This window comes from Falco biarmicus, chromosome 4 (assembly GCF_023638135.1).
Source record: "Falco biarmicus isolate bFalBia1 chromosome 4, bFalBia1.pri, whole genome shotgun sequence".
NCBI classification, from domain to species: domain Eukaryota; kingdom Metazoa; phylum Chordata; class Aves; order Falconiformes; family Falconidae; genus Falco; species Falco biarmicus.
In genome coordinates this window covers 6530608-6548465 of record NC_079291.1, presented here as the reverse complement: position 1 = coordinate 6548465, position 17858 = coordinate 6530608, and the positions used below count along the sequence as shown (strand labels likewise).

General features: G+C 37.8%; 1 protein-coding gene across 3 annotated transcripts in view; it reads right to left on the bottom strand.

Moving 5' to 3' along the window:
* KCNH8 (potassium voltage-gated channel subfamily H member 8) overlaps window positions 1–17858 on the bottom strand; it is a 195821-nt gene that overhangs the window by 34622 nt on the left and 143341 nt on the right. For all 3 annotated transcript variants that reach the window (XM_056338272.1, XM_056338273.1, XM_056338274.1), the window contains 4 exons: window positions 12828–13025; window positions 8103–8302; window positions 6003–6252; window positions 1370–1584 (listed from right to left, as the gene is read on the bottom strand). In XM_056338272.1, the coding sequence (XP_056194247.1) occupies window positions 1370–1584; window positions 6003–6252; window positions 8103–8302; window positions 12828–13025 (863 nt within the window). The remainder of the gene's footprint in view (window positions 1–1369; window positions 1585–6002; window positions 6253–8102; window positions 8303–12827; window positions 13026–17858) is intronic.

Sequence of the window (17858 nt, the reverse complement as noted above, 5' to 3'; positions counted from 1 at the left end):
GTGTACTCTCTCAGCTGCTGTCTTCAGCAGCAGGAAGTTTAGGGATATTTCGAGAGACAAACAAATGAAATGCCCTGATTATTTTCCTCTCTACAAGTTTGCATTTATATATTTACATCTTTCTACTGCGATTATTTACAGAGCATTGCTGTGGAAACGCTGGTACCAAAATGCACCTATTGAAAAGCTTATGTAGAAATATCAGCCTGTGTATCACATTCATTGGGTGTTTTAGCTGAAAAAGGACCTTGGCTCACTGTTCTTGCATGCGTTAGAGCAGTTTCATCAACCTAGAGGTCACTCAGACCAGCAGCACTCTCAATGGGTGACTACAGCAGGACAGAACTCACCATGAGCTTCTGCACAGAGACACGTATGAGTCGGCAAGAGCAAGGAAGACATGGTGCTGGAGTGACATGCATGCAGGGCATCCATTGACGCTTTTCTTCACACTTTCTAACAGCGAGTGCCTGCCTAAGCTACATGGACGGTAACAGCCACACAGGGCATGGAGATTTTAAGCTCTGCAGCTCTGTGGCATCTGCCCAAACAACCTTTTTTGCTCTTTATGCTTCCTTGGCGTTACATTCATCCCCCATCTTGATGGTATCCTTGTCCCCAGTCACGTGCTCTCATGAGTAAGGAGAAGCACAACACAAAGACAAATGCCTGAACTGTTAAATACCAACCTGAAAGTTTGGCTATCACTATCTTCACACACTCATATGGTTAGTCAGAAAAAGAGAGCTAAAATTCACTATTAAAATTTGCATATATGTTTGCTATACAGTATCAGTAAAAGTACTTTAAGTCTATACTGAAGTCTTTCAGCACTGCTTTATCTGGAATTTCTTGTGGTTGGTTTTTTTTTCACATTATATTGCTCATTTAAATAAAAAAAAATTACTTGCAGTGTGATGAGAAAAAACTGTTTCTCATTTTGAATGTGTGTGATGACATTCTTAACTACAAATTGGTAATCAATTATCTACGAAATGAATGTTCAGTAGGCTGGCACACGAGATTCTAGAAAAAGTATAGCTAAATACTTTTGTTTGGACACATGCTTTACATAACTGAATTATTTTTAAACATAAGCAAAATTTGACAAAATATTAAAGAAGAATGTTACCTCAGATGATGTTTTCTATGGGAAAACGAGCAGCAGCAAACATACTGATAATAATTTCATCAATTGATAAACAATTCATAGAGGTAATGAGTGAATTATCAAACAAATAGAATGAGTGATCCTTTTAATGTTATCTGAGTATTATTTCTTTACTGTGGCAAAATTATGAGAACTAACTTAACTATGTGAAACATCTTAAAGGTAACAATAACTGCAGAGACCTTTAAAGATACTTACATCACTTTCATGGCCTTCTCTTAGGTTGTATGTGAGGTCATGCTGTATGTCTTCAACAAACTTGTGAGCATACTCTGGGTAAAGGTCGAGCACTTCAAAGAGACCTTTGAGGATAATGCATTGGAGGTCACAGTATGTTAGAGCTTTAACATCTGCATTTGTTTTAATAACTTGATCCCTAATGGATAGGTTTGCGCCGATTAAATCTCCTTTACCTAAAAGAAAATACAAAAATAATTTTCAAAGCATGAATTCTTTACTTCTTTTTTAAATCATACATCTATTTAACATAATTGATACATTTTAAATCCCATTGTTAGAACTACATTGTTTAATTAATAACATTCTAAAGCACCTTTGACCAAAAGCTTTTTTTTTTTAAAAAAAAAAAAAGTCCTTTTTTGCAGGTGCGATCTTATATGAAATTAATTGGAGGTACAAAGATTAATTTCCAAACAGGTAATGACCTGATTTAAGGGAGCAATCAAGTAAATATGTATCAAATTAAGATTTATACCAGTAATTAATAGCAGGTGCAATTTTGTTTTTCAAGAAATGAACTTTAAGTTTGCTGGGTTTTTTTGAAAAGACAGGTGTTAAGATAGCATTTTAATGACACGATTAAGTGTAGACCATCCATTCATATGACCCTTTTATTTAGAATTTGAGTTGAAACAAATTTTCAATATATGTTAGCTATGGCTTCATAGCTACATTTCATGATGTATCTTAGTTGTATAGGTTATTAATGGATGCGTAGCTCAATGGCATTTCTGTCAATAAAAAAGAATTAATTCTTAAGACATTATATTTTCATTTATGGGCAAGTCTGCCTTAGAATACTGGAAGTGTTAAAAACCACAACTGACCATATATTGAAGAGCACAAAAATTTTGTAACGAAAAGCTTCCATAATCATCTGATCTGAGGTATAAAATCCAAAGAGCAGTCATTGAACAAGATATCTGCCCCAAAAGTTAATGCAGATGGTCTTTGTTAGACCCGGACAGTGGGATAGAGCGCATTCTTAGCAAGTTTATAGGCAATACGAAACTGGTGGGAGTGGTTGACATGCTGAAGGGTGAAGCTGCTGCTCAGGGGAGCCTTGCTAAATGATAAAAAGGTTGTGAGGAACCCCATGAAGTTCAACAAAACCAAATGCCAAGTCCTGCACGTGGTATGGAAAACCTCCTTGCAGCAGTATGGGCTGGGGATGAACAAGCTGGAAAGCAGCTTTTTGGGAAAGAACCTGGGGGTCCTTGTGAACAAGTTGAACGGGAGACAACAGTGTGCCCCTGCAGCAAAGAAGTCCAAGAACCTCCTGCACAGCATTAGCAAGAGTACAGCCAGCAAGTCCCAGGAAGTCACTCTTTCCCTCTATCATACCACAGCTGGAGTGCTGTGTCCAGTTTGGGGCTTCCCAGAACAAGACAAAATATTGATGTACTAGAATGACTCCAGAAGAGGTTACCAAGATGATCAGGGACTGGAGCACATAATGTACAAAGGCTGAAAAAAACTGGATATTGTTCAGCCTCAAGAGGAGAAGGCAAAGGAAGGATATTATTGCTGACTTTAATAGCCTAACAAAAAAGTGTAAAGAAAACAGAACTAAACTCCTCTTCAGGGTGCAAAGTGCTACAAGATGTACTGGGCACAGTCTGTAACAAAAAAAATCTGTGATTAGAAATTGGAAATGGAAGTCACCAGGAGGCTGGTTAAACAGTGAGACAGGCTGCCCCGAGAGGCTGTGGAATCACCATCCTTGGAGATGTTAAAAACTTCCCTGGACGTGGGCCTGAGGAAGCTGAGCTAAACTGGCCCTGCTTTAAGTAGATTTAGGTTGGGTGGCTTCCAGAGGTCCCTTCCAATTTTACATTATTCTGAAATTAATAAATAATAAGTGAAGACTGTGAAGTCTGAAAATCCACCCAGTGTGTGATTCCAACTCGATATCACACAGGAAATGGTGACTTTAAGGGTAAGTTAAACTAAGCAGCCAACCATCCCTGAGGCTGTTTAAGATAATTTTATACTTTAAAATACAACTTGTAATTTTTTCTGTTAACATGGAGCTTTAACAGCTTTCTCAAAAGAGCTTATAAACCCAGCCTAGGGAGGGATTTTCTTTTATGCTAAGAATATACATATATTAATGTTACTTTGGGGTGTCTTAAAAATTACAGTTAGTACAAATGAGAACTTGTACTAGCTTAGGTCAATCTGGGAAAGGTAAATCTGATAGATGACAATAATATTTGTCATTGCTCATCACACGATGTAATGCTTACATAGTAAAATATACAGTAAGCTAAGCAAAAAATCACTTTTATGTTTTACTGTAAATATAAACAATTCTTTGGATTTCTTTGATTATATTAAGCAGAGTGTTGGCAAGGATAATCTATTGCTGACTGCATAAGTATGGACATGGTAAAAAATATTTCAAGTATACCAAAACTGGTTTAAACATCTTAATTAGAAACCTTTTCTAAAATTAGAAATGAGAAACTTTTTTTTTTTCCCAATAAAAATCATGTAGCAAAGGCTGTAGGTAGTAAGTGGAAGTTTCATGTACAATTACTGCAGCAGTGAAATGACTGTACCTTCAATATCAACATTTGTAACATAAACAGAACCATGTAAGTTATTCTTAGTAGCTTGCTCTTCCTTTTTCATTGGAGAACAAACTTATTTAATATTTATTAATAATTTAATTATTGAATGTTTCAGCAGACACACCTGTTTGTTAATATATCTATCTGGGATGTGCAGTCAAAGTTATAAATTTCTTATTATTATGGATATATTTTCAATAAGTTATGGCTAATATTTTTTTAAAAAAAAACAAGATGTATGCTCAAACAGTACATAACTGTTATATTAAAACATATTTTTCTATTAAAAATATCCTAATAATATTTAATAAAGATACAAAAAATAGTCTCAAGAGGAACCAAACAGCTGTATTTAATCAGAGCATTTAATTGTATTTGTGATTTATTGCTTGTTAGTGAGAATGGTTCAGTAAAAAAACCCTAATTCACTAAAATTAGGATCATGACAGAGTTATAAAATGGTCTGGGAACTGTAAGTAACCCAGCATTGTCAGGGAAAAACTTGCTTAGATTTACATCACATCAGTAACACGTTTGATGCATTCACCTTTTGCTGGTGTTAATTAGGTTTGAATGATGAAGCTCCCATTCACTGTAGCGAAGAATTATTTTTATGTTTTTGCATTACGCTTTCATTAACTTCTCTCAGAAATCCACTGATCCCTTTCTTATTGTTTTTATAGTCACCATTACACAATGATGCTTTCATTAACATTTTCAGAAGTGCCTGAAAATGGAATCATGAATGAAATAAGCTCCAGCTCTTGACCTCTTGCTATATTTAAGCTTATGAAGTTTATGGTTTTTCTAAGCCATATTTCATAGCTTTGATTTATGTGATCCAATAAAATCCAAGGCATTCTAAAACTTCCTAATTAAAATGAGTGATGGAGTGATGTGGAGTGTCCATCTAATGGAATTAGAGAGTTATGAAACAAATAGGACATGTATCACATTTATATTCTAAAAAAAAGACCAATCAAATGCATGCTAGTAAATAAAGGAAATTCAATTACAGAAGACCAGAAGCTTGCATTATCAACAGTCTAGTGCAATCCCACAAAACCGGAAAGAAAGCAAAAAAGGAAATGTTCTTTTTAACTCTGCTTTATCAGAAGATTAAAAGCTATTAAAAAGAATACATTTAAATCTAAGGAGGTATTAAAACAATAATAAAATAATTCTTTACAGAACACTTTATAAACATTAACTCAGACATTGAACCTCTTCAGTAGGCATTAGACTGAGGCCACTCACTGAAATTTACAGATAGAGCTGCTTAACCCTTGGCAAGTCAAAGAAGTCATCTGGCAAACAACTAAATGAAATTTATTAGTACAAAACTTCTGGCCTTTCTCTGTTACAATATAGTCAGATGACCGCTGGCAGTATCAGTTAGCTTGAAGAAGTAACTGTTTGGGGACCAGAGACAACAGTGGGGGTTTTTTTCACCACATGGCTGTCCTGCAAGGGGTGTTCATATGCCTATGTCAAAGAATAAGACTTGGACTCAGATTACTTTCTTTCATTTGAGAGCATTAGTGGGAACACTGCCTGGCCACTAACTGTTGTTAAAGATTTAGGAAGTAATAACCAATGTCCTTTGAGGTGTCAGTACTGTCATCAAATTTAGTTGAAAGCAGAAATTTATATCAAAAGCTAGTAAGTACCTCCTGAAATGCAAAGGAGAGAGTAAGTATAAGAAAATCAGGATACAGTATAACTGTGTGTGTATGTACAGATATTTATATTTACACGCAGTACAGAAAAAGGCAGAATACAAGAATGAACAGCTAACACTAGCAATTGAAAGCTCCTTAGGGCAAAACATAAGGAAGTTTTTTTTTTAAAAAAAAATATTAGGGATTTCCATAGAACATGAATAACAGATTAAAATAAAATAAATTATTTCTCATCAGACTACCAGGACACACTAAGCCATCAGTTAGTAGTGAAGGTTTTACTACATTTGAGGACCATTCTTTTTGTTTGAAGCTGATTGATTATGAGCATACCAAGAATTGCCAGGACTGTGCTGTCCTTCAGGACTTCCATGGAACCTGAGCACACAAAGTAGATTGCTTGCAGGGCATCTCCCTGCCGCAGGAGGTATTCCCCAGGAGCACAGAAGGAGGTTTTGATATGCAGAGACAGAGACCTGAGGCAACCACGGCTGGCACACTCGAAAAGGGAGAGCTGCAAAATCTCCTTGTTCAAGTGCATGGTGATATCTGAACGCAGCTCGTCCGGGAAGTCTTTTAAAAGCTGTCCAAAAAAGAGAAAAGTTTGAAATAATTTGCTTCCTCTTTTGCAGAAGTGGGCTGATTTAGTAGTGCTGCCCATGTCATATTGACGCAAAGATTTCCCTTTGATTTTCTTATCCCCTTGATAAGACATGTGCTGTCTCAATAAATCTTTACGCTGATAAACACTGATAAATTCCAGAAAAACATGAGTAAAAACGTGCCTTTATACAAAACCAAGAAAAAAAGTCAACAGTATGCACAATTTAAACTTGTCCAAGTTCTTCTCACCTGTTAGAACACAGTAGGGCGTTCAGGTATATACCACTGCATACAGCGGTAAAACTACTGGAAAAGGAATAACTCAAAAACCCCTAAGTTTTTTCTGAGGGTTTGTTCGGGGAGGTTTTTTGTTTTCTTTTTTTTTTTTTTTTTAAATGAATGAAGACATGGAAACAAGGTGCACGTTCAGCAGAGGAATCTATGGAAACTAAAAGACTATAAGGTCTTCCTATTTCTGCTCGGTCTTAATTTCCAGTTAGCATGGCCAACACTTAATGGTATCTGTATATATGTTTTACACAAGATCTGCTGCAGCATGGCAAAACTGAGAGAAGCAACTTCCTGCTCAGACAGACTTCTGAGAATGACATATAACTGCTCAAATTATCTTTCCTTTTGTCAAGGCATCATGAAAAATTCAGGTGTATCTTTTTTAAAAATATGTTTAAGTGGTTTCCAGGTATTACCCCATTGAGGCAAAGTATACTGCCTGCCTATGGGCAGAGCTCTGAACCATGCAAGCTTCAAGCCCACAAGCACGGTTTTGTCTGTAAATTGAAGGGATCTGGCATCTGAGTAATGCAATCAGCCAATACTCGATGGAGTGGGCTTAGACTAAGCAGTTTGCGGATGGGAGGCAAATAATGAAATACTGATGGCAGTCTCTCCAGAGCCTGCTGTTGTAGTGCAGCAGTTGCTCACTTGCAGCGTGACTAAAGGTTCAGCTGAAGGTGATCCTTAACCAAATCTAAGAAAGCTCTGACATTTAAGTATTTTTTGTACCTTTGTAAATCTTACTAGGCTCTTTCTGTTGCTAGGATGCTGTTGAAAATCCCATTCTTTGTGCTGTGCACACTGCAAAAATAGTTTATCGGGAAAATAATGTTCTCAAACCCAAATCCTTCTGCTTATTTCCACATTACCTTTAGAGGCCACTGAGTTTTATAATGACATGTGTAACAAGAACTCTGAAGGGAATGGTTCATTCAAATAACACTCTGGAACAGAGAAGCCATTATTTCTCCCGGAGTATAGTAATACATAACCTAGATAAGTAATTTAAAACAGGCAAGCAAAGACACGACCAGAAATCTGTCTTTTGATTTCACTCATGTGTTAGATCCTGCAATATTTAAAAATCTAAGGAAATGAAAAACATAAAAAAAATCAGGCCAAACCACTTGTTTACAGTGTTGCAAAGAATAAAAGAAAATGGAGGAGGGAATAAAGGGCAGTAAAGAAGTCCCTCCTTTAAAAACCCACCTAATAAACCCAGCAGATCTTTTGTTTAGTGAAAGGCAAACTGCTCACTGGGGTGTTTCTGCTGGCATCATCCAAAAGGTTTCTGATGAAGACCTCTTCAGCATTTAGGCACTACGGAGGATTTTGAAATTTAATGTATGATATGATGTTCTAAACCAGATTGTTCAATAGCATACCCTCTTTAAGCCAGCTTTATTTTTAGGCATGTTATTCTTTATATGTAACTTCACAAAAAACACAGCATCACAAATGGGAAGTTACTCCCCCTCCCTTACTCAAAGTCCATAGTCAAAGCCACCAAACATGCAACCTCCCTCGTTTGCTTACCTCATTGGAATCAATTCCGTTATTGACAGACCACGTGGTTTGAAAATATTCAAGCATCCTTTGCTTCAACTGTTGTGGCAGGTGATGGACCCGTATAAAGTCCTTCAGATCCTTGGTTCTTGTGTGATAAAGGGACCATCTGGAGTACATCCTCTGAATTATAGCAGTCACATTGCCAAACACCAAGGCATGCATCAGAGCTAGGGAGGAATTATGTGCAATGTAGGATGACTTGTTGGTCATTAAAACATAACACAGAAAATAAACAGGATCTTTACAGAAAACCAGTTTCCTGATTGAGAGATATAATAAAGCTTTTGAATATAAGACTCCATGAGTAATATACAGTAGTATATATACAGTAGTATTCATATGATTATTCTTTTTTTTTTTTTTTTTTTTGGTGTCACTAGTAGCCACAGTCATGGGACAGGGTAGAAGTACTGATGCTATCTAGTCAGGATACCAAGCAAAAGAATGACCTAGCCAAATTAAGTTCAGTCTAAGGAAAAAATGAAAACAGATAACACATGTAGGCAGGCATGCTCAGGAAGTAATGATAAACTATTAATCAGTATGAAAACTAGACTCAAATGGTCAGTTAGCAAATACACAGAATGTAATAAATTTCAGAGAACTCATATAAAGAAAAACAGTTACTAATAGGGACTATGTGTAGCGGAATGAGATTGCAAACAACATTTAGAAATTTATCATATTCTGGGAAATAAGATGTTAAAAAAAGACAGAAAAAAACCTTTGTAAAGAAGAAATTCAGTTAAAAAAAGATACATTCAAATTGAAAATCTGATTTCTTTTGTTGCTTGAGAAGGTCAAATATAGTGTGAAAATATTTATCAGAAAGTTCTGGCATCCTAAAGTTTGTCTGCAATTAGACACTGGCTTGAGAATAAAAAGACCAGAAGCAAAGCTGAAGAAATGCTTACAGGTACAGGTTGTCTGGGTTTGCCTGTGCAGAAATGTGCTTCCTGATTATCAGTGGGAATAATTACTGCTAGATTGTCTGTCATATGATATTTATCTGAGGTATATAATATACGCATTTACAAATTGTTTATTGAAAAAACTATTAAAGAGCTTGATTATTACTGTTAAGGGACATCTATCTTTATAGCGCTTGGAAGAAAGCAGACAAACTCATCTGAGCGGTAAAGGAATTGGTTTATAAAGAAGACAAACAAGATGTTGACCTTGTATGGCAATTTACAGCAATCCAGTGTGAATAAGGAGAGACAGGGGGAGCAGGAGGAGGAAAGGATGCACTTTAGAGGTTAATAATGTTTTTGGTAGAAATGGACAGAAAATTCTTTGGTTTGGAGTGCTGAAAATTTTTACAGACCAAGTAAAATACAAAGGAAATAATAACAATATCTGTGTCTTTATTGCGAAGGGAGTGCAGAAAAACAGATAAGACATTGCAGTGTGCAAGTTTCACAATATAGTATGCATTCTTGTAGAGTAATCCAATGATATGATGAAGTCAATAGAAGTCCATTAGTAAAAGAAGATAAATGAAAAGCAGAGCAGAAAGAAAAAGATCAGATATGAATTCTAGAAAGAAAAGTAAGCAAAACTGGAAATTTATTTTTAAGAATAATCAGCTGAATCAACTAGGTGTTGTTCCTGGTGATGCAATGAATTGCTAAGTCATGAATGTCAGAAGCCTGGGCAACAAAATGTGAGGGGCTGGTGTATTATGCCAGAAATATGGCACCTAGGGCTGAAACAATTCAGCCAGACATAGCTAAACAGGCTAAAGTGATAGTGTAGCCTCTTTAAGGATGTGATAATCAGTTTAAAAAGTGGGGAAGGATTAAACATTAGGTGGTGCATGGATGCATATGTAAAAATCACATGTGATAGAAGTCTCTCCAAGGTTAGGAGCTGGACAGTGTAGAGATCTCCGTGATGTTATTATAGGCACAAATATCATCAAGAATGTTATTGTTATGGGGGAATCTGATTTTGTGTATGTACCTTGGAAGACAACTGCTACCAATGATCTCAAGCTATTTCTGGCTTCATAGGTATTAGATTTCTTTTATCAAATAGTCACAGACCCACCCTGCTTTCTGTAAGAAATATATTGATCCATTCTCTACAAGCAGGACAAGTTAAAAACTTCTAGGAACAATATTTCATAAAGTGGCCTTAATTTTAATGGATATTCTAAATTACTTTTTTTGTTGCTTAGGGAACAGTGTAGCACCTTGGACCCCAGAAAGGACTGGAGCTACTGCTGGAGCCTCCAGTCTCATAAATACAAAACTGCACATTCTTTGCTTAAAGAACATTGAGAATACAAAACAGCACATGGTATGGTCATGTGCAGGAGGACATATCTAACTAATATTTTACAGATGCTGGGTATCCTATGAATTCTGGTTAAATTTTAGTAAGTAACTTTTCTTGCCAACTTTAAGAAGAAATACTGTACAGAATAAGATGTTTTATCTTCACAATATTACTTGTCTTAAATTGTAATTTCAAATTCATGCAAAACATGAATTAATACCAAGAGGCAGGTGAAAATCAAACAAGAATATTATAAGTTATTTATCTGTTAAATTAATACTTTTTTTCCCCTGGCTTCAACTATCTTTAAGATTGTAATAAATTCACTTCCTTCTTTCAATTTGCAGCGACACACATTAAAGAGGTACAGATGAAGTACTGATAAATGTAATCATGCTATCCATTAAACTTGAAGTTTCATAAACTAATGACTTTGTCTAAAAACCCTAAAAAACTTGTATCAATTTCTCTCAAAACATCACTTTCCACTAGTGAATTTTAAAATTAAATATCAGCCAAAACTATACATTGAAACATGTTTTAAGAAATGAAAAGGCATTATGCCCTAAAGTATACAGACTAGTACTTTATTCCTAATAGACTTTTCTGAGGCATACTCACCAGTCTGTGCTGTGTGATGCTAACTCCTTCAAGTTTCTTTGCTCTGCTGATTTTCTTAAATAGCATCTAAAATAAAATTCCTCAAGAAAATACTTGCAAACCAGCCTGCTCTGCCTTCTTGCCTGGATAGATCTTGTCCACTGGACCCTCCCAGATGTAAAGTCATACTTCTACCTGCTTGCCTGTGATTAACATTGCCTTTCAGCTTTCTGTTCCCTCTTACTATATTCAGCCGACTAGTTCTTCACAATTTATTCAGTGCACAAGAATATCAGTTCTACCATTCAACAATATAAGAAATGAACAGAAACTGCAATAACTGGACTATAAGTACAGCATACTTTTATATTCTAATCTATTAAGTTTGTGAAAGCTCTGCTGTACCAAAGTGAATTAAATATTCATCATCGCCTTACACAGCTCTTGATTTCTTTACAGAAATAAAAACTCCTTCCTTCACTCCAACAGAGTTTATGTAATGAAAGCCTCCAAGCACAAAGACCACACTGTATTTTAAAACTATAATTCTATGCTACCAGCAAAAGCAATTAGTGAGCTGCTTGTGTTTTTGGGATATTGTCAAAATCAAAATGATATAATTCTTGGATGATTTATTATATTATTTCCATTCATTTTCAGGACTGGCAAAAATGACAATAATTCAATGAGTACTTTTTATACCACTCGATGCTACAAATATATAGTTTACAGGTCATTCATTGTGTTTCCTGGCTTTCAAGTGTCAAGTTGCCAATTTATTTTTGCCCAGGAAAATTTATGCTGCAAAGCTGACACCATGCACGCCTTACTGGCTAGCCCTGGAGAAACACCTACTAGTATTTCCAGAACAATTAGGCAAACAGGGCAGGGGGGGAGGGGGGGGGCAGAAGAGGCGGGCAGTACTCTGGTTGTGATTTCCTTTTACCCCTCACTCCCACTGTGAGTTGTCTGCTGTACACACTCTGAAATAGCACAGCTGATTTTTTTTTTTTTTTTTTTTTTTTTTTTTTTTTTGTGGAGGAAGATGAAGGTAGAGACCTGCAGGTACTTTGCCTAGTGGCCTTGGAATACCAAGCTCTGCAGCTGCCACCAGCTCGGTGGTTGTGCCCAGGTGCCTCAGCAGAAAGAAGGTAATCATAAATGTGCACATGACTTTCCCCAACAAATACTACTAGGAGTTCCAAATATGACAAAACCGTTGTATTTTCTAATCTGAAGCAGTGATGTGGTAAAATTTACCATGTCTTAGTGGTAAGTGGTGACTTAATGATAATTAAACTGCTTTTTGTTTATGATAGTCACCTACAGCTCACTAAACAGTCCTCCTGGCTCTGTCCTATCTCTGCTGTCTTCTCTCTGGGCCAATCCTTCAGATGAGGATCTGCACTAGCTCACAGCCAGGGTCACTGCTGTGCTAACCACTTGCCCTCACCACCATTCCCAGGGCTGCTGTGGGGACTGAACTGGAGCTGAACCTATTACCTGGCTGAATTAAAAACTGCCTGGCATGTAACCAAAATATGCTGGCACATGGTTGGGCTCTACTCACTGACAGTAGTGTGTTTGCATTTTACTGGGTGACAACTGTCTTTTGTTGCCACAAGTGATTGAAACCTTAGAAATATGTCTGCTTAAGAGAGTTATTTCCTTCTTTTGCCATTTTAAATTAAAATTTCTGTTGTGGCTTGTCTTATTTTTAAAGAAACTCTAACAAAATTTCACCTCTTATTTTACTTGTCCCTACCCTTCCCCAAAACATTTTATATGATACTTAGCATTTGTACATACCCCCAATCAGCATTGTGCAAATGGAGAAGATCTTTTCGGCATCGGTATTGGCTGAGACATTTCCAAACCCAACACTGGTGAGGCTGCTGAGAGTGAAATATAGGGCAGCTATATAGGCACTTCTGATTGATGGGCCCCCTAGTGTGTTGTTCTCATAGTAAGGAGACTCAATACGTTTCCCTAGCTCATGAAGCCAACCTGAAAAACAAAGCATAAAAAGAACTTCTAAGGAATACCGACGCCATGAAATCTACACGTTCTATAGAACAAAATAATTCTAACAGCCCCCCCCCCCCCCCCGATAATTATTTAGAAGACACTGCATTCTTCACACAATTCCAAGAATAAAAAGATCATTAAACTGTAGGAATTTATACAGCACGTTAAGTATTGTCTCTCTGGAGTATTTATTTTTATGCATGATTATGAACTGTATTTCTGTATGGAAATCAAGTGGCTTTGAATCGCATATTACAGGTCTAATTAGATAATTCATAAAATCCATTAAGGCACTGAAAAGAAAAAATCATCACCCAATAACACTGCAGCAAGAATGCAACATCGATTTGATTCTTTCCATTAATTAATACTTGGAAAGCTTTTTGAGATTCTAAGATTAAATTTTTATAATAATAATTACATATTTAGAGCTTTTTACATGTTTCTTTTTGCAGTAGAAAAGATTCAAACAACTAAACATAACTTACAAACCTAAATTAATTTTCAAAAGATGCTTTGGCAAGTTTTTTCTAAATTGTTCATTTAATCTTTCCTTTCATTTTGCTAAATGACTCTTATGTGTGCTAGAGAAAGTAGAATTAGCTACTGCCTCATAGATATTTAAAAAACAACAACAAACCACAACAAACCACCAAAGCAACCAACCAGGGAAAAGTATGCAGTTCTTTTGGAAAACAACCAACCTAAATGAATTGCATAAACACAATGCTTCAAAAAAATCCAGATAGGAAAAAAAAATATAAAAATCAATTTGTGTGCCCAGTTTTGCCTGTTAATCAGTTTGCTTGGAAGATTAGGAATCTTTCCTGGATATTCAGGGAGAGCTCCAAAACAAAATATTCCTGGCAGGCAGTTTTATTTCAGAAAAATTGGTTGGGGGTCCCCCTGTTGTAAGCTGAGACCTGACAGGCTGAATCACCTCCTGAAGTTTATTCTCTCTCCAGTGAGCATCCATTTCTTAATTTTGGATCAATCCAAGTATGAACCGGGTGAAATCCCCTTGTAAAGTATATCTGCAAAAGTAGGGGGCAGATTTGAAGTATCTGCCCCAGCACCTCCAAGTTGGGGAAAATGTCTGTAAGAATTTACCACTTACAGCAGACTTGTTGAGCCATGGCTGCTACCATCCTCAGCTCCATACTCTCTGGCATGCTTTTCTACAAGGAAAGCTAAGCCAGAAGGTCTGGGTGATGACAGCATAAGGTTCAGCCATAACCCTGCTGACCCGCTCTGTGCAGGCCAGTGAATTTAATCAGAAGCATAAATGAAAGCACTCTGCATTCTTGTAAGATGGCAGAACTGAGTGGGCTGGTTCACCTTGCCAACAGACAAGGAAGCATAGGAAAACTGCTTTGATTTTGCCTTGATAGAAAGTATTAATCAGTTGAGGCTATTTTATGTTTGTGGCTCCCAATTATTTAAAATGGGAAAGAAAAGCAATACTGAAAAAAAGGTCACTGAACTGATCCAAGTCCTCTGTGCACTACTGTTTTCCTGAGATTACACTACACTTCCCCAACAATAATATGGCCCTTTGTACAGCAGATTTCATTGCTATGCTTGTGATAGGGAGCATAATCAGACACGTTAAAGAATAATGAACAAAAACCTAAGAAAATCCCTGGCAGACAGTAGACAGAGTTTAAAAATATCTATCTAAACCTAATGTAAAGAAATACAATCATAAAATTCAGCTTCAAGTTTTAAAAGTATTCTAGTCTTTGGAAGAACTGCAAAACTGAAACAAGTTATTTAAAATAACTGTAACTGATCTGTGAACACTGAAATAATGCCTCTTTGGATAAAATCTCTTTCCTGGAAGTGTTCTAAAAGTCACTGATTCTTGGCCTCTGTATTCCCATTTTTCTGCCTTTTGTTATCTGAATGAATTTCACATTCACTGTTCCTAGTGGTCATATTGCATCTGATTGCAAGTTTCTCCACCTCAGTTTCAGCTGCGCCGCCCCCCCCCCCAATTACTAAATTTAACTATTGTAACTTTATATGAAACATTACGGGCCTCACTTTCAGACTAATACATTTTCAGTGCTATCAAGAAAAGATGGATGACTCCATTATTTAACTGACAGACATATGTGAACTGGTTTCTCCTTTACAGCACACTTTATGTTCAAGGTTACCAAGCAAAACACCAAACCCTATTGAAACATCATTGTTCCTAAAGAATGCATCACTACTAGCAAAGGCAAGGTACTAAAATAAACACCTATATTGTATCAAAGAGTAGCATTCCCTATAACAGCACAGAATCACAGGTTGGTCGGGGCTGGAAGGCACCTCTGGAGACCACCTAGCCCAAGCCCCTGCTGAAGCAGGCTCACCCAGAGCAGGCTGCACAGCATCGCGCCCAGGTGGGTTTGAATGTCTCCAGAGAAGGAGACTCCACAGCCTCCCTGGGCAGCCTGGGCCAGGGCTCCGCCACCCTCCAAGTAAAGAGCTTTTTCCTCATATTCAGCTGGAACTTCCCGTGTTGCAGTTTGTGCCCGTTGCCCCTGGTCCTGTCGCTGGGCACCACTGGAAGGAGCCCGGCCCCGTCCTCCTGCCACCCACCCTTAAGGTGTTGGTACGCACGGGTGAGACCCCCCTCGGCCTTCTCCAGCTACACAGCCCCAGCTCTGCCAGCCTCTCCTCACCAGGGAGGTGCTCCAGGCCCCTCACCAGCTCCGCAGCCCCCGCTGGGCCCTCCCCAGCAGCTCCCCGTCTCCCGTGACTGGGGAGCCCAGCGCTGGGCCCAGCACTCCCGATGGGCCTCACCAGCCCGAGCAGAGGGGCAGGATCAGCTCCCTGCACCCGCTGGCCACGCTGCCCCTAACGCGCCCCAGGCTCCCACCCGCCTTCTCGGCCACAGGGCCACCGCTGGCCCGCGGGCAACCGGCTGTCCCCCAGCACCGCCCGGCCCTTCCCCGCAGAGCTGCCCCCCAGCAGCCCACCCCCAGCCTGTGCCGGTGCAGGGGCTGTCCCTCCCCAGGGCAGGACCCCGCGCTGGCCTGTACTGTATCTATATCTCTAATATAATTATACTAACAAAATACAAACACAATATTAGCATTTTACAGTTGCTAACAAGCAATTCTGGCTGAGACACCATTATCTGAAATGATTTCAGCACTCTGTGCCCAGTTCTGTGACATAACTGGAGGTCAGACAAACGTTCTTAATCAGTAAGATGAATGGCTTATCACTGAGCTACAACAGTAGCAGCTAGCAATTATCAGCAGTTGTTAACAAAAACTGCCCACTATACAATGAAAAGCTATTAGGTAACTTTCTTTAGAGATGTACCATGAGACTTGGAACAGATTATGTGTATCTGAAAGTGAAAACCCAATAAATACATTGCTCTGATTTGTAGATAAAGCCATATTTACAGCTTTTCATTTCTGTGTTCACTGTTAGAGACAATCCTAATCAGGACCTTTTGAAGAAATTATATACGATGAGGTTTCAGCCAAAGTACATAAAATGCTGCAAGATTTCCAGATCAACTACACTTCTCAGATTTTTCTTAATAGCACTACTTTTTTTTTTTTTCATTTGGAATTAAATACAAGATACTGTTGGCTGTAAATACTTTCATTATACAATGGAAATAGTCCTGGGTTAACGACTGACTAATTACTTTTTCTTTTTTGGTTCCTGTAGCTAACAGCTCTCAGCAGATTCTTCAGCAAACTTGAGTAATTAATTTCTACCCTCAGGGAAGAAAAGAAAAATAAATATACCTTCTAGTCAGAGGGAGTTTCCTTGAATTTAGCGTTATGAATCTTGTCTGGTTCTGAATTAGCATTATCTGCATATAGCTCTGTGACTTTGAAAACATTTTAAAGCACCGATTAGCATAATTAAGAGGAAGATTTTTCAAAGGGAATAAGAGCACTCAAGTAATCAAGTCCCATCAGAAAAGTCAGTACGAATTGGATATCAAGCTCCATTAGGCTACTTTGAAAATTGCTGGAAGAAGCTGTATTGAGTTTCATTTACCTGTATCTGGGAAGTGCTCAAGTACCAGCAGAAACATAAACAAGCGTTTAAGCATCCATTGATGACATACTTTATAACCAGATGTAAAACACATTATCTCATTTACTGGACATCCAGAAACTCAGTCTTCCCTTGATTTGGTGCTTGCACTGCACTGAGCAAGTACATCACTCCCCATAATTTGCTGATTCATTCTATACATCTATTTAGATTTTCCTTACACACCAGACGCTTAACATACCAAAATCCTGTTTGGTATTTCAACAGCTTAGAACACAGTTTCATTTTCTTTATTCTATAAAATGACAAACATTTTTTTCTAGTGAAAAAGTAGGCCAAAACTGGTTTATTCTGCACTACTGTGTCAGGAAGTGCAAAGATGTAAGGATGAGGAGTAACTCTCAGAGCATCCCTGAATGCCTAGAAGCAGGAATAGTTCGCCAGTAGACCAGTGCTGATGATGTTAGAAGAGAAAGGGTGGGACAAAGGCCAGCCTTCTCTGAGCTGTGGTTCTGTATCATATTCAGGGCCTTAAGTATTCCTCGGGGAGATGTGAAGGTAGAAAAGCCTATCTGATCCCGCATCATCACCTTTTTGTTTTTAAAGAGTATTTGAAACTCGTGTAGGCCCAGACCACACTTGGCTCTTTTACACCGGTGAGGAAAGACTGTAATCAATGATACGCTGATAGAAGGGAAAGAGAAGATGTATTGAGTAATGATGGGGCAAACTAAAGGAAGCTGTCAAACATGGGTTATCTTTAAGGGCTATGTGTTATGCTGTTATGTT